This window comes from Trichomycterus rosablanca, chromosome 4 (genome assembly GCF_030014385.1).
Source record: "Trichomycterus rosablanca isolate fTriRos1 chromosome 4, fTriRos1.hap1, whole genome shotgun sequence".
Taxonomy (NCBI): Eukaryota; Metazoa; Chordata; class Actinopteri; order Siluriformes; family Trichomycteridae; genus Trichomycterus; species Trichomycterus rosablanca.
In genome coordinates this window covers 27,595,665-27,622,212 of record NC_085991.1, presented here as the reverse complement: position 1 = coordinate 27,622,212, position 26,548 = coordinate 27,595,665, and the positions used below count along the sequence as shown (strand labels likewise).

The following is a 26,548-nucleotide window of genomic DNA, read 5'->3' as shown; positions in this document are numbered from 1 at the left end:
GTCAGGACCCTTGTCTTGATGTTGGTGGAATCAGATGGCCCATTGAGATTTTAGTATTTGTAGATTGATTACTTGAATTCGTATACTTTATTTATATTGAATCAATCATTCTCAAAACACAAGTCATACCATTTACATTTAATATGACCATTTTCTTTTTGCTGGCTGTTTGCTTTTTCTCTAAAACCTACATTACAAACATGTAAAACCTGCCAGTCAGTCTCCACTATTTATATAAGCTTTATCTTTATCTGGGGTGTTCTGCTTTCTTACACAAGCTAAGCATTGTTTACAGTGCAGGTGATATCCGAACTCTGAAGTTTTGTCTCTTATATAAACAGCTAAAAGACAGCTCAACCTGTTCGCCATCATGTTCAACACACAAAAACACACATAATTTTGACTTACCGGGTATATAATGGATTATTTTTCTTCTGCAGATAGACGTACACCATGGGCGCAAATTGTGTGTCCGAGCTTTAAATGGTACTGTTGCTCGCTGGTTTTTGTGTGTTGAACATGACGGCGAACAGGTTGAGACTGTCCTGTAAATTATCTTACACATATGAAGTATGTTTTGTGAATAAATGGTTTCCATAAAGTGTTAAAATAACTAACCCTGTAGTATGTATATATACAGTATATACTGTATATATATATATATATATATATATATATATATATATATACACAGTGTATCACAAAAGTGAGTACACCCCTCACATTTCTGCAAATATTTCATTATATCTTTTCATGGGACAACACTATAGACATGAAACTTGGATATAACTTAGAGTAGTCAGTGTACAGCTTGTATAGCAGTGTAGATTTGCTGTCTTCTGAAAATAACTCAACACACAGCCATTAATGTCTAAATAGCTGGCAACATAAGTGAGTACACCCCACAGTGAACATGTCCAAATTGTGCCCAAATGTGTCGTTGTCCCTCCCTGGTGTCATGTGTCAAGGTCCCAGGTGTAAATGGGGAGCAGGGCTGTTAAATTTGGTGTTTTGGGTACAATTCTCTCATACTGGCCACTGGATATTCAACATGGCACCTCATGGCAAAGAACTCTCTGAGGATGTGAGAAATAGAATTGTTGCTCTCCACAAAGATGGCCTGGGCTATAAGAAGATTGCTAACACCCTGAAACTGAGCTACAGCATGGTGGCCAAGGTCATACAGCGGTTTTCCAGTACAGGTTCCACTCGGAACAGGCTTCGCCAGGGTCGACCAAAGAAGTTGAGTCCACGTGTTCGGCGTCATATCCAGAGGTTGGCTTTAAAAAATAGACACATGAGTGCTGCCAGCATTGCTGCAGAGGTTGAAGACGTGGGAGGTCAGCCTGTCAGTGCTCAGACCATACGCCGCACACTGCATCAACTCGGTCTGCATGGTCGTCATCTCAGAAGGAAGCTGACGCACAAGAAAGCCAGCAAACAGTTTGCTGAAGACAAGCAGTCCAAGAACATGGATTACTGGAATGCCCTGTGGTCTGACGAGACCAAGATAAACTTGTTTGGCTCAGATGGTGTCCAGCATGTGTGGCGGAGCCCTGGTGAGAAGTACCAAGACAACTGTATCTTGCCTACAGTCAAGCATGGTGGTGGTAGCATCATGGTCTTGGGCTGCATGAGTGTTGCCGGCACTGGGGAGCTGCAGTTCATTGAGGGAAACATGAATTCCAACATGTACTGTGACATTCTGAAACAGCATGATCCCCTCCCTTCGAAAACTGGGCCTCATGGCAGTTTTCCAACAGGATAATGACCCCAAACACAACCTCCAAGATGACAACTGCCTTGCTGAGGAAGCTGAAGGTAAAGGTGATGGACTAAACCCAATTGAGCACCTGTGGCGCATCCTCAAGTGGAAGGTGGAGGAGTTCAAGGTGTCTAACATCCACCAGCTCCGTGATGTCATCATGGAGGAGTGGAAGAGGATTCCAGTAGCAACCTGTGCAGCTCTGGTGAATTCCATGCCCAGGAGGGTTAAGGCAGTGCTGGATAATAATGGTGGTCACACAAAATATTGACACTTTGGGCACAATTTGGACATGTTCACTGTGGGGTGTACTCACTTATGTTGCCAGCTATTTAGACATTAATGGCTGTGTGTTGAGTTATTTTCAGAAGACAGTAAATCTACACTGCTATACAAGCTGTACACTGACTACTCTAAGTTATATCCAAGTTTCATGTCTATAGTGTTGTCCCATGAAAAGATATAATAAAATATTTGCAGAAATGTGAGGGGTGTACTCACTTTTGTGATACACTGTATATATTGGTTCAAAAAAGAATGTTTTTCAATGCAAAATTGCAAATAATTAAAGTGTTTTACCATCTACTGTTCATAATATTGTAAAAAGATTTAGGAAATCTGAAGAGATCTCAGTCCCTGTAGGGCAAACCTGGAAACTACCGTTGAATGTGTGTGACCTTTTAACTCCTAGACAGCATTGCATACTGTCATGCTACTGTGACAAATATGGCCACATGGGCTTGGGAATACTTCAGAGAACCATTGTCACTTAACACAGTATACCGCTACATTAAGAAATGCAACCTTAAACTCACAAAGAGACAAAAAGATAAGAAGGGCTATTTAGACTGTTATCAGTAGAAGATGCAAAAGCCAACGTCTGTCATGATATGGGGGTGCATTAGTGCCCATGACTAGGTTGCCTTGCAGATGTGTGAAGGTACCTTTGACACACAGGTGTATATTGGGATTTTAGAGAGACACCTGCTGCCAAAAAGCCAGTGTCTTTTCTGGAAAGTCCATGGTTATTCTTGTAAGCGTCTTTGGGTTACTGAAAAGCGCTATATAAATGTGATGTATTATTATTATTATTATTATTTCAGCAAGACAAGGTTTCATTCTATATGCTCTTTAACCGTAGACACAGAATTCCTGCCTGCAGTCCAGTCTTCCATTGAAAATGTATGATGCAGCATGAAAAGGAGAATCAGACTGTTGACTGTTGAGCAGCCGAAGTCTCATATCAAGCATAAATGAACAAACTATTCCACTTGTAAAACTGCAATAATTAGTGTCCTTAGTTCACAAACCATTGAAAAGCCTCGTTAATAAAAAATGTGATGGAACACAAGGGTCAACACACCTCTCTCTACTTGTATTATATTTACAAAATTAAACTGAAGTTGAAAACAATCAGGGAAAACATGGGAAATTCACTCACTCACTGATTTTCTTTACCGCTTATCCAATTAGGGTCGCAGAGGGTGCTGGAGCCTATCCCAGCTTTTCAATAACCGCAAGGCACACAGTAACACCCTGGACGGGGTGCCAGTCCATCGCAGGGCAGACACACACATACATACACACACACACACACACACACACTCACCAATAGTGTCTCCAATTAACCTGACTGCATGTTTTTGGACTGTGGGAGGAAACCGGAGCTCCCGGAGGAAACCCAAGCAGACACGGGGAGAACATGCAAACTCCACACAGAAAGGACCCGGACCGACCCGCCTGGGGATGGAACCCAGGACCTTCTAGCTGTGAGGCGACAGTGCCGCCCACATGGGAAATTCTTTCTACTTTTATTGCATTTATATTCTGTTACCGCTAGTAATCAAATCCTTATTAAATTGCATGTAACTTTATAGGCAAAGAACAGTGGAGAGGGCCCTGATGACGACACAAGCATATATGAACTGATGGGCAGAACTGGTAAGTGATCAGGCAAAAAAAAAGTTCTTATTCTTATACAAATCTACCATGCATTAACACCTATAATTTAATCTATACCACTTGCTTAATCATCCAGGCAATCTCAAGGTTACTGACAGCCACAAAGAGTCTTGCACATGGGCCAGTAATGAAGAGCTGGAGGAGGATGAGGAAGATCCCTATTTTCATGTAGAAACCAATAACGAAGAGTATGACACAATCTCGACCCCCAGTTGCTCAGATCTAATAGCGAACCGGCCTCCTGCACCTGCTCCCCGACCTAAAAGCCTTCCCACCAAGGAGAAAACTGTGCCATTCATTTGTCAGGGTAAGAATAAGAATGCTTCACAAAAATCGCATGCAGTTTAAATACCAACAGTGTGGAAACAGTCTATAGACGGCATAGACTGGAAGGCATGCAATTTTTGTCTTGATCAGGAGACACTTAGGTCAGTCAGTGTAACAATAGCAAATTACAAGCCTTTCTGTAAGATAATATTTGTAGAGAAGGGTGGTTAGTGTTATTCTTAAATCATTTAGATCTATTCAATAATTCTGTGCTGCAGTTTATCCGGCTACATACGTCTGGGAGGAACCATGTGCTAGACCTTAGTCTCCAGGCTAAGTAGCTATTGTTTAAAGGGAGATCTAGCAAGTGGTTGGAAATTTACTGTCTGAAATTTACTACAAATTATGGATAGTATTCACTTGAAGTATTAAGTTGATACTACGAGGGGTCTTCAAAAGGGGTTTCCGCACTTTATTTATTAAGAATTAAAAAAAACAAATGACATCACTTTTCTACATAGTCACCTTCCAGTGTATTTTTCCCAGCGTCGCACCGACTTTTTAATGCCATCAGCAAAAAATGTCTTCGGTTGAGCGCGTAGCCACTGATGCACCGCTGCTTTCACATCATCACATGAAAGTCTTCTTCCTCTTAAAGCTTCTTTGAGCGGTTCAAAAAAGTGGAAATCATATGGCACTAAATCCGGACTATAATCTCTCTTTCAGTTTCTCAGACACGACCAATTACTACTCCTCCCACCCTCACTGTTTCCAACCAAATTATAAAAGTGCGGGAACTTTTCGAAGATCCCTTGTAACATTTTTGGATTTTGGCTCTTCAGCAGAGACTTTTGCATGTCTTGAACAATTATTTGCAAAGTACAGATTAAGCTTTGGTACTTTTTCCCTGCACGACAATGATTTTACTCACAAGCAATATTAAGTGCAGCACTACTGTCTGACAGTTTGTTGTATCCAACAAAGTCAGTTTTGGAAAAATTCCAATTTAAACAAAATACAAATGAAAGGATATTTTCCCCCAAATTATGTTATCTTTTATATGTTCATTTTAACTAACCACTTAATCCTGTTCATGGTTCTTGTGGGTTTGATACCAGAGGAGTGTACAATAAACAGGGCACCAACACATTGCAAAGCACTTCACACCTACACATTCATTTTCTTATGCCTACTTCAATCCCTTGCTCTGGTCAATGACTGTAAGCAAAGACTGTGAATTTTCTTTTCATGTCCACCGAGGTTTCACTGACTGCTGTAAATGACCCTGTTGTGATTTTGTTTTTATTTTGCACCCAATATGTTTGGCTGGTGCTGGAACCATGGCCAACCAGAGCAGAGTTTATTACTTACTGAAAATGAATGATTGAACTTTTTTATATTATTTGCAATCCTTACTCTTGATTGGATTGCATTTTGAAATGACATTTTAGCTTTCTTGTTCTTCTTTAAAATTCTGCTCTAAAACAAATATATATAAATATATATATATATACAGTGTATCACAAAAGTGAGTACACCCCTCACATTTCTGCAAATATTTCATTATATCTTTTCATGGGACAACACTATAGACATGAAACTTGGATATAACTTAGAGTAGTCAGTGTACAACTTGTATAGCAGTGTAGATTTACTGTCTTCTGAAAATAACTCAACACACAGCCATTAATGTCTAAATAGCTGGCAACATAAGTGAGTACACCCCACAGTGAACATGTCCAAATTGTGCCCAAATGTGTCGTTGTCCCTCCCTGGTGTCATGTGTCAAGGTCCCAGGTGTAAATGGGGAGCAGGGCTGTTAAATTTGGTGTTTTGGGTACAATTCTCTCATACTGGCCACTGGATATTCAACATGGCACCTCATGGCAAAGAACTCTCTGAGGATGTGAGAAATAGAATTGTTGCTCTCCACAAAGATGGCCTGGGCTATAAGAAGATTGCTAACACCCTGAAACTGAGCTACAGCATGGTGGCCAAGGTCATACAGCGGTTTTCCAGGACAGGGTCCACTCGGAACAGGCTTCGCCAGGGTCGACCAAAGAAGTTGAGTCCACGTGTTCGGCGTCATATCCAGAGGTTGGCTTTAAAAAATAGACACATGAGTGCTGCCAGCATTGCTGCAGAGGTTGAAGACGTGGGAGGTCAGCCTGTCAGTGCTCAGACCATACGCCGCACACTGCATCAACTCGGTCTGCATGGTCGTCATCCCAGAAGGAAGCTGACGCACAAGAAAGCCCGCAAACAGTTTGCTGAAGACAGGCAGTCCAAGGACATGGATTACTGGAATGCCCTGTGGTCTGACGAGACCAAGATAAACTTGTTTGGCTCAGATGGTGTCCAGCATGTGTGGCGGCGCCCTGGTGAGAAGTACCAAGACAACTGTATCTTGCCTACAGTCAAGCATGGTGGTGGTAGCATCATGGTCTTGGGCTGCATGAGTGTTGCTGGCACTGGGGAGCTGCAGTTCATTGAGGGAAACATGAATTCCAACATGTACTGTGACATTCTGAAACAGAGCATGATCCCCTCCCTTCGAAAACTGGACCTCATGGCAGTTTTCCAACAGGATAAAGACCCCAAACACAACCTCCAAGATGACAACTGCCTTGCTGAGGAAGCTGAAGGTAAAGGTGATGGACTAAACCCAATTGAGCACCTGTGGTGCATCCTCAAGTGGAAGGTGGAGGAGTTCAAGGTGTCTAACATCCACCAGCTCCGTGATGTCATCATGGAGGAGTGGAAGAGGATTCCAGTAGCAACCTGTGCAGCTCTGGTGAATTCCATGCCCAGGAGGGTTAAGGCAGTGCTGGATAATAATGGTGGTCACACAAAATATTGACACTTTGGGCACAATTTGGACATGTTCACTGTGGGGTGTACTCACTTATGTTGCCAGCCATTTAGACATTAATGGCTGTGTGTTGAGTTATTTTCAGAAGACAGTAAATCTACACTGCTATACAAGTTGTACACTGACTACTCTAAGTTATATCCAAGTTTTATTTCTATAGTGTTGTCCCATGTACTCACTTTTGTGATATACTGTATATATAAAGCTGATTCTTTGATGTTATATACAGTATATATACCACTTTGTAGTTCTACAATTACTGACTGTAGTCCATCTGTTTCTCTGCATGCTTTGTTAGCCCCCTTTCATGCTGTTCTTCAATGGTCAGGACCCCCACAGGACCACCACAGAGTAGGTATTATTTGGGTGGTGGATCATTCTCAGCACTGCAGTGACACTGACATGGTGGTGGTGTGTTAGTGTGTGTTGTGCTGGTATGAGTGGATAAGACACAGCAGTGCTGCTGGAGTTTTTAAACACCTCGCTGTCACAGCTGGACTGAGAATAGTCCACCAACCAAAAGTATCCAGCCAACAGCGCCCCGTGTGCAGCATCCTGTGACCACTGATGAAGCTCTAGAAGATGAGCAACTCAAACAGCAGCAATAGATGAGCGATCGTCTCTGACTTTACATCTACAAGGTGGACCAACTAGGTAGGAGTGTCTAATAGAGTGAGACAGTGAGTGGACATGGTATTTAAAAACTCCAGCAGCACTGCTGTGTCTGATCCACTCATACCAGCACAACACACACTAACACACCACCACCATGTCATTGTCACTGCAGTGCTGAGAATGATCCACCACCCAAATAATACCTGCTCTGTGGTGGTCCTGTGGTGGTCCTGACCATTGAAGAACTGGGTAAAAGAGGCTTCAAAAGTATGTAGAGAAAAAGATAAACTACAGTCAGTAATTGTAGAACTACAAAGTGCTTTTATATGGTAAGTGGAGCTAAAAAAATGGACAGTGAGTGTAGAAACCATGATAGTTTTAATGTTATGTTATGATCGGTATATTAAACCTACATGTACATGTACCTGTACACTTTTTGTGTTTTTGGTTTATATAAAGTACTTTGAAAGCTTTTCTTCATAAGCTTCATATGTAATAATTACATTTGTAGATTATATAATTACCCAATTAAATAATCCTGTGAATCTTTGTACACCTACTTGCTTGTATTGTCTTTATCATTTTCAGAAATCTATATCTTATCTATCGATTTTAGTCTTAGTATAATGCTGTAGAAAGAAAGCCATTTTTTGTCACATTTAAACATTTAAGATTTTTATATAAGACAAAGACAACACAAGTAAACACAAATGCAGCTTTTAAATGATCATTCCATAAATTGAAGATAAACATTTATTGAAAACCTAAATCACCCATATTTAAAAAGTAACTGCCCCCCCAAATGTAATTACTGGTTGTGCCACCTTTGGCAGTAACAACTGCAGTCAGATGATTGTGATATTACTGTGGAGGAATTTTGGCCAACTCTTCGTTCAGAATTGTTTTAATTCCGCTACATTGGAGGTTTTTGAGCCTAAACAGCCTGTTTAAGGTATGTATTCAGGTCAGCCCACTCCAAACCTTAATTTTGTTTTGAGCCATTCAGAAGTAGACATGCTTGTGTGATATGGATCACGTCAAGCTTCATAACCCAACTGATCATTTGAAAGCTGCATTTTGTGTTTACTTGTTTCGTTTTTATCTTATATTAAATTTAGCTGGGAGATTTCAAACATTAAAATGTGACAAATTAGCACAAATTAAATTGGGAAGGAGTAATACTTTTTCACAGCAGTGTATATTTCTTATTATATCTACTAATGTACGTTTTTCACCTAAATGGCCTTTTTATGGTACCAGCTCTGAATACAGTCCATAAAGTTCAGCTACAAAGTGATGCAATAAAAACATTTTAATTCATACACTCAGCATGCTCCCAGCTTATTAAAATGTATCTGCTGCTCTCCTACTCCAGAGTTTTCAGTAACTACTGTTTATAAATACTTAGTTTTTGTTTGTGCTTCTCTAAACTTTGACAAGTGAAAGTAAGGCCAGTAGTAGCCAGTAGTTAAGTGTGAAGTGCTTCCTATCATGAAAGGAAGACCTTTATATGAACTGTGCAAAAAAACCCTCTCCTGAATCCTGAATCATTTAGCTGTTGCAGGTGGTAAAAAAATGCAAAAACTTAATTATATTTTAGTTTATAAACTATATACATCAATCAGGCATAACATTATGACCACCTCCTTGTTTCTACACTCACTGTGCATTTTATCAGCTCCACTTACCATACAGAAGCACTTTGTAGTTCTACAATTACTGACTGTAGTCCATCTGTTTTTCTACATACTTTTTTAGCCTGCTTTTACCCTGTTCTTCAATGGTCAGGACCCCCACAGGACCACCACAGAGCAGGTATTATTTAAGTGGTGGATCATTCTCAGCACTGCAGTGACAATGACATGGTGCTGGTGTGTTAGTGTGTGTTGTTCTGGTATGAGTGGATCAGACACAGCAGCATTGCTGGAGTTTTTAAATACCATGTCCACTCACTGTCCAGTCTAGTAGACACTCCTATCTAGTTGGTCCACCTTATAGATGTAAAGTCAGAGACGATCACTCATCTGTTGCTGCTGTTTGATGTTGGTCATCTTCTAGATCTTCATCAGTGGTCACAGGATGCTGCCCACGGGGCGCTGTTGGCTGTCAGTGTCACTGCAGTGCTGAGAATGATCCACCACCCAAATAATACCTACTCTGTGGTGGTCCTGACCATTAAAGAACAGCATGAAAGGGGGCTAACAAAGCATGCAGAGAAACAGATAGACTACAGTCAGTAATTGCTTCTATATGGTAAGTGGAGCTGATAAAATGGACAGTGAGTGTAGAAACCAGGAGATGGTTTTAATGTTATGGCTGATCGGTGTATATATATATAAAAATAAGGGGTATTTTACAGTGACAGTGTGCTAGTTATCACACACATACAACAGGGCTATTAAAATATGTGTGTATATATATATATATATACGTATATATACAGTATATATATATATATATATATACAGGGGTTGGACAAAATAACTGAAACACCTGGTTTTAGACCACAATAATTTATTAGTATGGTGTAGGGCCTCCTTTTGCGGCCAATACAGCGTCAATTCGTCTTGGAAATGACATATACAAGTCCTGCACAGTGGTCAGAGGGATTTTAAGCCATTCTTCTTGCAGGATAGTGGCCAGGTCACTACGTGATGCTGGTGGAGGAAAACGTTTCCTGACTCGCTTCTCCAAAACACCCCAAAGTGGCTCAATAATATTTAGATCTGGTGACTGTGCAGGCCATGGGAGATGTTCAACTTCACTTTCATGTTCATCAAACCAATCTTTCACCAGTCTTGCTGTGTGTATTGGTGCATTGTCATCCTGATACACGGCACCGCCATTGGATGCACATGGTCCTCCAGAATGGTTCAGTAGTCCTTGGCAGTGACGCGCCCATCTAGCACAAGTATTGGGCCAAGGGAATGCCATGATATGGCAGCCCAAACCATCACTGATCCACCCCCATGCTTCACTCTGGGCATGCAACAGTCTGGGTGGTACGCTTCTTTGGGGTTTCTCCACACCGTAACTCTCCCGGATGTGGGGAAAACAGTAAAGGTGGAAGCATCAGAGAACAATACATGTTTCACATTGTCCACAGCCCAAGATTTGCGCTCCTTGCACCATTGAAACCGACGTTTGGCATTGGCACGAGTGACCAAAGGTTTGGCTATAGCAGCCCGGCCGTGTATATTGACCCTGTGGAGCTCCCGACGGACAGTTCTGGTGGCAACAGGAGAGTTGAGGTGCACATTTAATTCTGCCGTGATTTGGGCAGCCGTGGTTTTATGTTTTTTGGATACAATCCGGGTTAGCACCCGAACATCCCTTTCAGACAGCTTCCTCTTGCGTCCACAGTTAATCCTGTTGGATGTGGTTTGTCCTTCTTGGTGGTATGCTGACATTACCCTGGATACCGTGGCTCTTGATACATCACAAAGACTTGCTGTCTTGGTCACAGATGCGCCAGCAAGACGTGCACCAACAATTTGTCCTCTTTTGAACTCTGGTATGTCACCCATAATGTTGTGTGCATTGCAATATTTTGAGCAAAACTGTGCTCTTACCCTGCTAATTGAACCTTCACACTCTGCTCTTACTGGTGCAATGTGCAATTAATGAAGATTGGCCACCAGACTGGTCCAATTTAGCCATGAAACCTCCCACACTAAAATGACAGGTGTTTCAGTTTCATTGTCCAACCCCTGTATATACAGGGGTTGGACAAAATAACTGAAACACCTGGTTTTAGACCACAATAATTTATTAGTATGGTGTAGGGCCTCCTTTTGCGGCCAATACAGCGTCAATTCGTCTTGGAAATGACATATACAAGTCCTGCACAGTGGTCAGAGGGATTTTAAGCCATTCTTCTTGCAGGATAGTGGCCAGGTCACTACGTGATGCTGGTGGAGGAAAACGTTTCCTGACTCGCTTCTCCAAAACACCCCAAAGTGGCTCAATAATATTTAGATCTGGTGACTGTGCAGGCCATGGGAGATGTTCAACTTCACTTTCATGTTCATCAAACCAATCTTTCACCAGTCTTGCTGTGTGTATTGGTGCATTGTCATCCTGATACACGGCACCGCCATTGGATGCACATGGTCCTCCAGAATGGTTCGGTAGTCCTTGGCAGTGACGCGCCCATCTAGCACAAGTATTGGGCCAAGGGAATGCCATGATATGGCAGCCCAAACAATCACTGATCCACCCCCATGCTTCACTCTGGGCATGCAACAGTCTGGGTGGTACGCTTCTTTGGGGCTTCTCCACACCGTAACTCTCCCGGATGTGGGGAAAACAGTAAAGGTGGACTCATCAGAGAACAATACATGTTTCACATTGTCCACAGCCCAAGATTTGCGCTCCTTGCACCATTGAAACCGACGTTTGGCATTGGCACGAGTGACCAAAGGTTTGGCTATAGCAGCCCGGCCGTGTATATTGACCCTGTGGAGCTCCCGACGGACAGTTCTGGTGGAAACAGGAGAGTTGAGGTGCACATTTAATTCTGCCGTGATTTGGGCAGCCGTGGTTTTATGTTTTTTGGATACAATCCGGGTTAGCACCCGAACATCCCTTTCAGACAGCTTCCTCTTGCGTCCACAGTTAATCCTGTTGGATGTGGTTTGTCCTTCTTGGTGGTATGCTGACATTACCGTGGATACAGTGGCTCTTGATAGATCACAAAGACTTGCTGTCTTGGTCACAGATGCGCCAGCAAGACGTGCACAAACAATTTGTCCTCTTTTGAACTCTGGTATGTCACCCATAATGTTGTGTGCATTGCAATATTTTGAGCAAAACTGTGCTCTTACCCTGCTAATTTAACCTTTACACTCTGCTCTTACTGGTGCAATGTGCAATTAATGAAGATTGGCCACCAGACTGGTCCAATTTAGCCATGAAACCTACCACACTAAAATGACAGGTGTTTCAGTTATTTTGTCCAACCCCTGTATATACTGTATATTAGGGCTGTCAAACAATGCAAAATTTTAATCGCGATTAATCTCAGAATTTCATATAGTTAATCGCGATTAATCACATTTATTTTTTATTTATTTTATTTATTTATTTATTTTTTAAAGGAGGTGGTTTTAATGTTATGGCTGATCTTGTTCCCTGGGTTCTGACAACTCATACTAGTGACTATATTACTTGCATCTTTGCACAATATTGCATTCTTTTTGCACCTTATTCTTAATACATTTTTATTAGGGCTGTCGAAGTTAATGCGATAATAATAACGCGTTCCAGTGTTGCCAGATTGGGCGGTTATCCGCCAAATTGGGCGGATTTTGTTGGAAAACAATTTAATAGCATTTAAATAACACTTCTGTTTAAAAGAAAATATTCAGTTTTAAGAAGCACCAGCATTGTAGAAGGTTATGAAAAGTAAAGTCAATTTTCAATGCTGATTTGGCTTAATAGTGTTGGTCAGTCTGTATCATATTCTTGAAATGATAAAGTATTGCAAAGGAATATCTTTGAAATTCTTCCTCATAATGTTAAGGTTGCTATATTTTGGTGTTTCACTTGTCAGGGAAAATTAAGAGAGAAAAAAGCGTATTATTATCATGCGTGTGATATACTGTATATCATTTACGTGATCTGCGTATTACGTTACCACTGTACGTCACTGAGCTGATGTGTGTATCAGGTGACCAGCGGGTAACGGCGTGTTATGTTTAAGTGTGATGCTCCAAGTTGTGGATTAAGCAATAAAGCTTAATAAAAGCAAAAAACACGTTCTCCACATAACTAGTGTTATTTGTATTTCGTGGTTAAGTACAAAACATAACAATGCGGGTCTTCGTGATGTAATTCTACATGTCACTCACTGCCTGTATAGGTAAATTTTTCCTGTATAGAATTTGCATTAACGGCACTATTTTTTTAAATCGCGTTAAATTGAGATCGCGTTAATGCGTTATTATCGCGTTAACCTCAACAGCCCTAATACACATATGTTAATAGCCCTGTGGTGTGTGTGTGTGATAACTAGCACACTGTCACTGTAAAATACCCCTCATTTTTCATATATTAACACAGAAGGTTGAATTAATATATAATAATAATAGTAATTGCTAAGGCCATATCCAGCTCTTTACTGTTCTCTGTTCTGAGTCATCTGTCTCATTTTTCCAATTTCTTTTCAAAGCATATTTTTCCTCTCATCTGAGATGAAATGATTATCTTTTTTACCTTTTGCATTGTGCAGTTTTGAAATGAGTTGCATATTGGGCTCTACTCGAGTGATTGCTTCTTTATTAACTCGGTTCAATCAGCACAGTCACGTTTAGACCAGAGGATAGGGAAGCAATAGCTGGAAATGAAACCGTTTAGTTAGAAGGAATGATAGATGGAAACACTTTTGTCTATGCCTTCAAAATGTATAAAAGCCATTTTTTTCCAGCATCCTGTCTTTTAGACACTTTACCAACTGTGCATGAGAAACTTTTTTTTATGAAGAACATTATATAACAGTAATTATTTATTACAAACTCCATTTCCAGGAAAGCTGGGGCATTTTGTGAAATGCAATAAAAAGAAGAATCTGTGATTTGTTCATTCTTGTGAATCTTTATTTAAGAAAAGTGTTCCAACACATTTAGAATTTAAGGCCCGCCACAAACTCAGAAATGTTTAGCACTGTGTTCTATCAGCTTTCCTAATGAAACTTGAGAGGTTGGGGAACTGAGGATACTAATTGTTGCAGTTTTGCAGGTGGAATTTCTCTCCATTGTTGCTTTATACAAGACTTAAGCTGCTCAACAGTTCGTAGCCTAATTCTCCTCTTCATGATGAACTATACATTTTCAATAGTCATGCAGACACACACTGTGTTTATGAAGCCACACTGTTATAGCACATGCAGAATGATACAGAATCATGCCATTCAAACCAATGGGATGAGGTGGCACAACACGCTAGCATGTCAACTAACGTCTCCCTCCGTGTACCGAAAACAGTTAAATTGTCACTGACAAGCCTGAATTTGCAAATAAATGACACTTGTGCAATTTTATACAAATTTAAAATGAATGAGAATTTATTTACATTTGAAAATAACTCAATTCGTTGCCTCGCATCGTCCGCCATATTTGTTATTTTTTTGTGAGAAAAGTTGTGGCGCACTGAATGCTGGGATTGCCATCACCGCTAAGGCAGCATCGGATGCTCCTTCGTTATTCACTCAAAATACCAGTCAAATTTAAGGTATCTTACTAGGAAGCATTTTAAGGCATCTAGGATTTCGAACAGCCTACTTCTCGGGAGCGCGCATAGGATGAAGTAAAATGCTGTCTATGTAGAGAGCTCCCTAGTGTACTTTTTTTCCAAAAGACAAACTGAACAGTGGACTCATCTGATAACAAAATACGTTTCCACTGTATTTGAGTCCATCTGAGATTAGCTCAAGCCCGGAGAACTCATTGCTGTTTCTACATAGAATTAATGTCTGGGCTTTCTCTTTACACCGATCAGCCATAACATAAAAAACCACCTCCTTGTTTCTACACTGACTGTCCATTTTATCAGCTTCACTTACCATATAGAAGCACTTTGTAGTTCTACAATTACTGACTGTAGTCATCTGTTTCTCTACATGCTTTTTTAACCTAAATTATTTGTAGGCATGCATTGAGAAATGTTCTTTTTGAACTGATTGACAATTCTCTCATGAAGTTTGGAACAAAGTGGTGAGCCACCAGCCATCATCGGTTGCAGAGACTGAGCCTTTTGGTGGGTCTTAAAACACTGTACCTTCAATTTTCTATGAATGTTACACACTTATTTTGCCTGTCCCAACTTTTTTGGAGTGTATTACAGGCAGCAAATGTGTTTGTTTATATTAACGAAATAGAAGTTGATCAGTGCACTCATTGATATTATTATTACAAAATGTTGTTGTTGTTGTGTTTTATCGCCATTATAAGCTCTGTATTTAGAGCTATCTCTATGGCGTGCCATTTGTATGTTCTTAGTATTACAAAATCAATCTACAACAACAGCTGATAGCACTCAGTAAACTATCCCTTTGGAGGGAACATATCGTAAAAAACCTTAAACAAGGAAGGGAGGGGTGAGGTGAGCTGCTACCGTTTTATAGTCAAATATCTCCTCCATATGCTTTGGATTATGTTAGTCCATTACTGTGCAAAGCATTCTGTGTATGTGGCAGTGAGTAGGTGGTGTGTTTATGACAGTGCATGTGCTTCTCTTTATAGGAACCAAATCTCACTATAGTAAAAGTAATTGTGTAAACAAGTGGCTAATTTATATAAATAAACAGTCTAGCCACTGGGAGGGGCATGTCCTAAACCCATGCAAAATATGGGTTGCACACCAGGACATACAGTATGTTACAAATAAATATGCAATTTTTTCCATGACATTTTACACATATAAAAAACATTTCTGCAGTATCAGTTTGGCTGCATCACAAGCCACATACAGCTGTACTAAATGTATTATCTTTAATAATGTTTTTATTTCTGATGAGGGTTGAAGTGAATCTAGAGGCTATCCCAAAAACACTGAATTCAAGGTGGTAAAACAGCCTGCACAGGGTGCCAATCAATTGCAAGGCTCACTTAATCATTTACATTTACACCTCAATGCACTTTAGAGTACAGTACATAATTCACCTATTGACATATACAGTGGTACCTTGAAACTCAACGTCAATTGGTTCTGGGAGTGGCATTGAGTTTAAAAGGCGTTGAGTTCTAAGGTTTTTTTTTTTTTTTTTTTCATGAGGATGTCTGGGAAACCTGTTAATGGGTTCCATGGTCCCGGTACACTTTTACACTGAAAATATAAATATAAATATAAAACACTAAAATACAATTGAAAACAGTTTAAAAATCAATAGAAAATAAAAAAAACCCTGCTCTTTACCTTTACTTCTTTATTGTTTTCTTATGCTTCTTAATTAGTGGAGAGAACTTATGAGCAGTAATAATTAAGATAGGTTTAGTGTATCCGTGTCATTCCTATAGCACAGTACATTAAACCACTTTAAGCGTTTTTTTTTTAACTATAAGCGTTTTAGATTCTCGGAAAAGCTGATTATTACAATTTCTCAGCACCCCGAGCTATAACACAAGTTTAAAAGTGAAACAGGAGGAAAATCCAGATATGTGGAGCTTTCAGAGTGAATTTGACGGTTATTCCACACAAATGCAGATTTGTCTCATAGTGTCACTTTGATGACGTTTTACAGCACCACTTAAGCCAAGTGCTGAGCAAAGCAGCAGTTGCACACACGTTGAGTTTAAGGGAAACGTTGAGTTTAAGGGTGCGAATTTCTCGAGGGGCGTTGAGTTTGAGTTAAGGTACCACTGTATTTGAGAAACTTGAGTACCAAAAGGAAACCCACACTCACATAAAAAGAACATGCTAAACTATAGATTAAAGTTTAAAGTTTAGCTGTTAAGGAACAGGACTAGTGCTTGAAAGGTCACTGCTTACAATATGCTGTCACAGTACTAGTGATCGAAATGTATAGACAGATGGTGTATATAGATGGAAAATGCTAAAGTTGACCTGAGTTGTTAAAACTAAATTAATAATTATACAATAATTAATACAATTAAAATTCTATAATGTTAAAATGTTAATATATTGAAGGTATGATTCTAGGAAAGTTTCTGTTTTTAAATAAAAAATAGTCCATGTTCTCCTTTTAAGAAGAGAACATAAAAACCATGATAAATAAATAAAAATAAATATGCAGCTTTTAGCTGAGAAAAACATTTGATCCATACCTTCAGTTACTGTCTGTGCAGGGCTTATTTGCATGTTTATTTGCATGATTGATTTACATTCATATTCATGACATAAAAACAAATAACACGCATGCACACACCAGAGATGGGGATTTGAGTCTGTCGTTTCAAATTACTCAGACTCGACTCATGACTCATAAACAACAAGAGTCGCAATGGGTAAATGTTACAGCCAGCTTCTGGCGTAGTGATGAAGCGTCACTCCCTACTCTCTACACAGTTTGAAGTTCACTTCATTTGAACATTTTCGTTACCTTTGGATTGGAATCTCACTTGAAATGGAGGAATACCCTACATAGTGCACTTCACAGGAACAACTGGGGTGAATGGAACGCTCCTACAGAATTGGCGCTAATGGTTGAAAGAGTGCTTTCTGAACCAATCAGACCTTCTGATTAAAATTGTTAGTAAGAAATGTTGTTATTTGCATTTATTCAGTTTGCGTCACACAGATGATGTGTCAATGAAACGCTTGATTGGCTTTCTAACGAGTTCGTGTTTTACTTCACAAGCGGGAAAAGTTTGGAGGTTTTTAATTATAAGCACATTTACAAAATAACGGATTATTTTCCTAATGGGACAACACACGGTTATAAATTAAATAGCATCTGGAAGAACATAAGCTAAGGTAAGCAGTGGTTATGATTTTTTTGCTGTGATTTGGATTTTGACCACTGTGCCGTGATTTATCGTGCGCTTTTGTTTTGCAATAAAAACAAACTGTATCAGTTTAAGCTTTTAACTGGTACCTTCTTGTTACGGAAATGACATTCATTTGCACAACTAGGAAAGTAAAGGCACTAAGTAAATGGCAAAATACAGTTGCTAATCTGTTGTTGTTTTTTATCTGAACTTACATATTATTTGTTTATTTTTACGCTACATTTCCAATATATGTTTTGTGTAGATTATATTGACTCGTGACTTGACTCGGACTCTAGCCTAAAGACTTGTGACTTGACTTGGACTCGTATTTTGTGACTTGTGAACATCTCTGGCGCACACACACAATTCAGCATGATCTTACGGGTCACAGTCCTTTTATGGGAAGTGTTGCTATGCTCATAATGTCTGTATATATGCCTGCAACACTACAGCTTCACTTCCCAGCTGTGAGCCCACTGACACACAAAAGAAGGGGGCCAGCTATGAGTAAAAGTTTATCGCCAAGCCGTAACTTCTTGGCATTAGCACCAGCGATTTCCACCTTTCAAAATTGGCTGCCGGCTTTTCACTATCCTGATTAGAATAAATTGGGTGCTAAGAAACAATATAGAAGTTTAAAAAATTCAAAGGATTTTCTTTCAGGCACTAAGTCTAAGGTTAAGGTTAGTGTCAGCGTTTTGTTTAGAAGTAGGAATAACTAAATGACGACAGAATAAGATTGAGTTTGAGGGTAAGAATAACTGATTAGAGAAGGGAATAAGAGAGAGTGTATGCCAGCCTCTCCTCTGGGCTTAATATGTGTCATAATTAATTACTCCTCTTCAGATGATGTTATGCTTAGATTAATTTAGTGCACAAGCCGTTCCCATGCGAGAAGCTTTTAGTCCATTTAATGAAGTCTTGTTGCACTGATCAGCAAATCCTCAACAGGCTTATGGGACCATTCCAATAAGATTCGAGAGTCATTAGTCCCCAGTGACTTCAGCCTAAGAGCACGAGGGACGCTTTACTGCGCAGTTAGTCTTAAAAACACAAAACACACAACTGTACACATAGGACAGAAGGGAAAAAAGAAAGAAGCCAGGCTACTACTCAGTGCATCTGCAACCAATCTGAAGGGTTCAAGAAGGCCAAGAGAAGCCGGCATCATGCATTACACATGTTTTCCACCTCTCCCATCCTGCAACGTTAAGAGAGGGAGGGCAGAGAGAGAGAGAGAGAGAGACAAAGACTTTTCCATACACTTTAATGTTGTGATCTTTGGCCCATGCACTGATCAGATTTCCTGACCCACTGATGATGTTTATAGAGCTAACCAAGGATTTAATTTAACCTTGAAAAATCTCTAGCAATTTTCAGCGGATTATCTGTTATCAATTTGTTTTGATTTAATTTTCTTCTTTTATTTTTTATTTTTTTAATCACTGCAGCTAGGGACACAATATGGCAGGCCTATGCTACTCTACAGGTCATTGCATTGTGGGTCTAGAAGTCACAAAATGGTGCAAATGAGAAAATGGTCGAAAGGAATCCATCACGTCTCTGTGGCGCACAAAGAGCAGAGCTGAGCAGCACAGCCAGCGGCCTTTCATTTAAGGCACTTATCAAATGATCAATAGTACCACCAAGTGTATCCTTCACTTTAATTCAATTTTCATCCTTCCATTGAGCCCAATTAGCCTCATCTCTTATAGCCTTTGATTCATCAGGCTCCTTCCAGTCTACCTTTGTCATTAATGCCAGTATTGTTCATCAAATTCTTACTTTGGGAAATACTAATTATGGTCACAAGTGCTGCTGGCTTACCTAAGGGAATTCATACTTTCTTAGAAAACTGTTCTTGTGATCCCTGTAATGCATTTTCGGTTATGTGTTGCCACCTAGTGAATAAAAAGCAGTGGTGTAGTTCAGTCTGACGCGCTGAATATATGACTCAATTACTGTCCATCATTCATAATATTTGTTCAGTCATTCATTGTCTGTTTTACAATTAATTCAGGGATCCAATTCAGGGTCATGGTGGGTACAATTGACTGGGTAAAAGGTATTGAAAACACCATGGACAGTCAATCACAGGGCAAACAAACAAACAAACAAACACACACACACACACACACACACACATCTAAGAGCCATTTCAGTAGCTCCAGCTGGCCTGACTGCATGTCTTTGGACTGTGGAAGGACACCAGAGCTCCCAGAGAAAACCCACACAGACACAGGGAGAACATGCAAACTCCACACAGACAGTGGTGTATAATGTATAAAAGTACAAGTATCTTACCAGAAATTAACTTTGATAGAAGTAAAAGTCATCTCTTAGAATATTACTTGAGTAAAAGTCTTGAAGTATCTGATGTGAATTTCATTGGGTAGAATTTTTAAAAATAGTTCTTTTAAGCCTGTATACCACCTTAACAACCGAGCCAACCTTACACCTACAGAAAAACATGTCTTCAGATGTGTTTTTATTTACAGCATTTACTTGTACTTCTACTTTCAATACTTAAGTACGTTTAATATCAGAAAATTACTTTTGATACTTAAGTACATTAAACATCAGATACTTCAAGATTTTTACTCAAGTAATATTCTAAGAGGTGACTTTTACTTTTATCAAAGTAAATTTCTGGTAAGATACTTGTACTTTTATACTTTATACATCACTGCACACAGAAAAGACCCAGAACGCTTTTTTTTAGCGTGAGTGAGTTAATGGAGTGAGTAATGCCCAGTCCACTGTGCATTTTCACCTTGCAGTCAGTGTTTCTGGTCTAGGATCTGGACCCACCTTGACCCTGATCAGGGTAAAGTGATTACTGAAGACCAATAAAAATAGTATACACAAAAAAATTTTCTTTAGTCACACATCGTGATATTTTAATTGTCATTAGGGTGCAGTGGGTCTGGAGTCTCAGTATCCCAGTAACCTTAATCCATGATGCACTAATCCACAATCAATCACTCATTCACTTACACAGACACACTCCACAGTTCAGTTTTGTTAAAACCCTTTTTTTAAAAAGAAAAACAATTAAAAGTTGAAATGAGAGGGGGATTAATACATTAAAACTGCTAACAGTCAATTGTTAAACCAGATTGCAGACAATGATTGCTTTTATTTTAATACCAGTCCAGTAATTAATGCTGATTTCTTTTGATTTCGTCCTAGTGTTCCAGAAGAAAATGCCCCAGGGAGATTCTGACACCCTCTACTCTTTATCCTCTAAACAAAGTAAGATTTATATTTACATTTTCAGCATTTAGCAGACGCTCTTATCCAGAGCAACTTACAGAAGTGCTTCCATAGTAAACATTACCTTACTCTAGTTTAAGTAAACAACGGTCCAAGAACACAAATCTGCTAAAACCTGTTTTTTTAAAGAAATGAATAAGAGCATTAGTAAGTAAGTACAAGTCAGCTTAAATGCTTAGTAAAGAAGTGAGTTTTTAATAGTTTTTTAAAGACAGCAAGAGACTCAGATGTTCGGACAGACAGAGGAAGTACGTTCCACCACTTGGGTGCAAGTACAGAGAAGAGCCTTGATGTTTGTTTTCATCGAGTTCTGGATGGTGGATCAGGTCGAGCAAGACTAGAGGCTCGGAGGTTGCGTGGTACAGAGCAGGGTTTGATTAGACCTCGAAGGTAGCTTGGGGTTGGTCCATTTTTGGCTTTGTAGCTGAGCATCAGTGTTTTAAACTGAATGCGTGCAGCTACAGAAAGCCAGTGAAGAGAAGATAAGAGAACATTTACTACGTTCTACAACTCTGTACAAGTGTCACACATACATACAAAGATCTAAATCTAAAATATTCTGAAATAATTGCTAATGCTCCATAACACATGGAATTTCACAATACGTTTTTAGTTTTATGTCTGAGCAAAAGTTTGTATTTGTCAATATGCTGTAAAAATAAAGTGTATATTCAATTTTTATTTGTGCCACCAAGGCACTGCTCTGCTTTCCGTCTGGTGCAGGCTGTTTTAACCTTTCTCTTCTCAACCCTAAATAATATATTTAACCCTGTTGACCCTTGGACACTTGTCTCAGCACGGGGTCGAGACAGTATCTCATCCACATATGACACGTTCATGCCGACTCACGCGCCGGGCCTGGACAACCTTATTGACCTGCAAAAGCAGGTGAAGGATGGAGTGATCAGCATGGACGAGGCCCTGGAGAGATTCAGTGACTGGCAGAGGGTTCAGAGAGGCCTGGATACCTTTCAACAGGTAACCAGTTAATGGGGATACATTCTGTATATTGTATATACTGTACACTATAATACAAAGGTCAAGCATGCAGTAAAGAAGGGGAAGGGTGGGTTTTACCTTTAAGCTTGGTTGCTTTTAAGTTTTCTGTCTTACAATGTCTCTGTTAGGCTTCTATATAAGAATGATTACTGCTTTAAGTGCTATACAGTGAAACTAATTTTAAATAATTAATAATAGGTGGCTTAATAGGTGGTGTGGGTGCAACATGCATCCCAGGTCTGTGTTTTCTATGGATATTCAAGTTTGCTTTTACTTCCCAGAACATTAAAAAGGTGAATTGACTCAAAGAATTCACTGAATAAATAAATAAATAAGTATGTACGTGTGGTCTGGGCCAGTGATAGCTCAGTGGTTAAGGTACTGGACTAGTAAACAGAAGGTTGCCGGTTCAAGCCCCGCCACCACCAAGTTGCCACTGTTGGGTCCCTGAGCAAGGCCCTTAACCCTCAATTGCTCATTGTGTTCCGCTCACTGTGTAAGTCGCTTTGGATAAAAGCATCTGCTAAATGCTGAAAATGTAAATGTAAATGGTCTAGCAATAGATTGGCACCCTATCCACAGTGGCAGTGGAGTGCCTTTGACACTAACCAGAATGTCAGGATGCTTTTAAAATGAATTTACACAATAACAAAAGTAATAAAGACTATAAGGTACACTAGTCTTCTGATTAGTTCTAACTTATCATATTTAAAACACTACATTATTTTTTTAATTGCATAGAGACAAAACATGAGAAAATGTAAACATAGCTTCAGAATCACCATTTTATTTATAAAGAAAAAAATACAACACTTATATCTACCTGGAAGAGTAATTGCCCACTAAATCATGTTGCTTTCATATTGCTGTGGAGAAATTTTTGGCCCACTTTTCTCTTCAGGATTGATTTAGATTAATCAAATTGTTTTTAGCACAAGCTGTCTGCAGTTCTTTGGATATTTATCTGGGTGCTTTGTGTGACATTTTTTGTGAATAACTTTTTGTTATTCCTTTTATATTAATAATGTGTAGTTCAATAATTATTGTTTTAGTAATTTTTTTTTCAGAATTTAATGTATTGTTACAGTGTACTTTGGGTGTTGTACTACTATTTTACTGTTTATATAAAACTATAACTACATAGTACTTCTATATGGTACGTGGAGCTGATAAAATGGACAGTGAGTGTAGAAACAAGGAGGTGGTTTATTGTAATGGCTGACCACAGTATTTAGTATATGTTTCTGTGCTTTATAAACAATATGTGTATTTTCATTTTGCTTAGCCTGCTCTGCCTTTGAGGTCAGAAATATGTAGTAGCACTAACATTCACTGCTAAACTTTGCATTACCCTAAGTAACCAACATCCAAATGAAGCATTTCCATTAGAGCAACAGAGTGACTGCAGTCATAAAATAAACAATAAGTGAGAACAGATAAACTTTACATTCACCAGAAACTCATCTGTATAGCAGTGCAACACCAATAAAACACAGGCCAATACTCGTGGCCATATTAGGAGCAAATACAATATACAATCTAAACACACCTGCAGTAATAAATCAAGTAATGTAGTACGGTTTGCAGAGAAAGCAAATTAAGCAAACATCTTTTCTTATGGCCATTAATCTTGCAGCACACTAGCAATTCCAAAGGGACATTTTTGGGACACTTTGCAGAACTCCTGAAGAGATTGCTAATTTTATAATACTTCTAAAGAAAGTCACTGTGTTTAACAAAGTAACTGGGAATATACTTGTACTGTGATGTGAATGTAATGGATTGTTTTACTTTGCAGGAAAAACTGCGGCAGTTACGGGCAACATTAATTAACAACAAAGAGGATGATAGTGTCTATGGTTAGTTCTCTTCACCAATGTTAATAACAACACCACCAGCATAGAATGTACCTTGCCTTATATAGCTGTAAGCAAAAGATTAGACACCCCTACTTAAATGTCATGTTTATTTGTAGTGCATTTTTCCACATTCTATACATGGGCCAAATTAAAACGAAGATGTTGTGATGTTAACCTCTTGTACATATATGGTAGTGGTTATTAGAACCAAAAATGGGCAGTCATTACTTGGGTGGTGGACCATTTTTGGTAGAAGTGTATAAGATGCAGCAGCATTGCTTACATTGTTTTGATGTTTGAGAATAGTCAAATAGTAAATAGTAAACTCTTCAGCCAGTCATATGGTAAGAAAAATAAGGTTTAAATTCAAACAAATATATTTCATGCATTGTAAAAAAGGAAGTAAAATCTTAAACTGATGATCAACAGTAGCAGTAACAGCAGCAGTAGCGTCTAATAAAGTGAACAGAATATGTCTACAGTATGTAGATATATCATAAGAACCAACATTGGTCATTGCTGTGCTGGCAATAGTTCACCATTTAATGATGGGCCCTTCTGTTGAGATAGATGTCCAAGGTAGGAGACATTGTACATATTAGTCAAATTTACTTATTTTTAATCTACAAATGTAACAAATATTTATTAAATACAGTTACATGCACTATGTGATCAGAATTATGTAGTAACCTTATTATAAACTTGTTGGATATCCTATTCCAAAAACCAATGCTATTAATTTAAATTGCCCCCATTTCTCCCCTTTTTTTTATTTATTTATGCATTTTCTCCTTGCCAATTAGTCTTCCGCTGCTGGGGATCCCAATTGCACTCGAAGAGGGTATATTTGCCTGTTCCACGCCCCTCCCGACATGTGCACAGTCCCTCAAGCCCTTCTTTTTCACCCTTACTTTAGTGGATTTGCACATGAGACTCATCCGCTTCTGCTCAGGTGCCTCGGTCTGCTAGCCAGGGTCCTTGAACAGCGTTTGAGGACCCCACCCACTTAGTCTGGCCTTTTCCTCACCCAGTAGACTCAGTAGCCAATTTTTTATTTGTCTGCTGCAGGAACTGCCAACTGTGCCCGCTAGATGGCACCCAGCCGACTGGTGGCAGAGCCGAGATTAGAACTTTTTAATATTAGCCTCATTCTGTGAAAAGGCTTTTTTTTGTACATAATATGTGAGTGTGTACATGGGACAATGTGCCCATTGGATCAAAACTGGGTCAACATGAGGTCAAACAGTAATGTTAGGTGATGTTAACACAGGAGTGTTCACATACTTTTGGCTAAATTAATAAAAGAGATAAAAGAGAGAATAAAAAAAAGAGATAAATATTAGGCAGGGATATCATAGTATGCCAGATTCTAAAGCTAACTAGCTTATTTTTTTCCAACAGATAAAATCGCCATAGTTCATCACACACCATGTAAGTAGCTCACAGCTCCTTTTTAACATTCTGGAGATGGGAATAACTCTAGGTGATTATTTGATCTCAGTTTTAGCCTCCTTCATATGTGTAGAAATGCATCCTAACAAAGAGGATCACAGACCAGGGCCCTGTCTTTATGTGCTGCCAGGAGGTTGGCCAGAATGCAGTTCCATACACTCTTTGAGTTGCCATATGTCAGTAGACATAGAAATGTATTCTGCTTTTAATACTTGCTTCATTAATCTACACCACATCTGAATTTTAATGAGCATTACAACTGTTCACCAGTAATAAGTACCTCTGTGTACGTTGAGTGACACATGCTGGGTTGAACTTTCACTGTTAGACTAATAATTAGTTTTGCTCTGGTCAGCTGCTACTTCAGACAAATGCCGACGAGGAAGCCAGCAAGCAGAGACGGACTTCTACAGTAAACCCATCAAAGGACAGCATGTGAGTTTTAGAATGATTTTCTGTGACAGACATCTACCTTTTATATAACAGTTTTAATCTGCGTGCAGATGTTACTTTACTGGCACTCTTCCACTTCTTTTTTTCCTAATAATTAATGTAATAATTAAACTATTGGTACTTATTCTTTATTTTACAGTCTAATTCAGTTAGGAAAGCTGACAAACATTAAAAGTAAGTATAATCAAATCAGTTTTTGATTAGTTTTACTGTTGATATGTTGCAATGGAAATATTCAACTTTCCAAAGAAAATAAGAATTTATAAGATCCTTACGAATTTTTCTGCGGAGTGAGGTTTTGTTTTAAATGACATTATTAGCAGTTAAATAAAAAAGCATTTGTACAGAGAAAATGACTGATATTTGTATTTTAGAGTAGCAGAACAATTATTCAACCTCTACTTAAATATTGCTGATCTTAAAACCTACTGCTAGTCTGTATTACCTAAAGTTGGGTTACAACATGAGTAAAATATTGGGAACTAAATAACCACCCTTAAATTGCTTCAGCTGTGGTGTGTGTGTTAAATATAAACACCACCCAGAGATTAAAGTGTTTAGGGTAAAACGTAAGGACCTG

At 39.1% G+C, this 26,548-nt stretch overlaps 1 protein-coding gene across 1 annotated transcript in view; it reads left to right on the top strand.

Moving 5' to 3' along the window:
- LOC134311905 (B-cell scaffold protein with ankyrin repeats-like) overlaps positions 1 to 26,548 on the top strand; it is a 100,439-nt gene that overhangs the window by 67,870 nt on the left and 6,021 nt on the right. Inside the window, exons 8-14 of the mRNA XM_062993554.1 lie at positions 3,643 to 3,706; positions 3,804 to 4,034; positions 21,122 to 21,184; positions 22,002 to 22,183; positions 24,003 to 24,063; positions 25,465 to 25,494; positions 25,871 to 25,950. Of these exons, the coding sequence (XP_062849624.1) occupies positions 3,643 to 3,706; positions 3,804 to 4,034; positions 21,122 to 21,184; positions 22,002 to 22,183; positions 24,003 to 24,063; positions 25,465 to 25,494; positions 25,871 to 25,950 (711 nt within the window). The remainder of the gene's footprint in view (positions 1 to 3,642; positions 3,707 to 3,803; positions 4,035 to 21,121; positions 21,185 to 22,001; positions 22,184 to 24,002; positions 24,064 to 25,464; positions 25,495 to 25,870; positions 25,951 to 26,548) is intronic.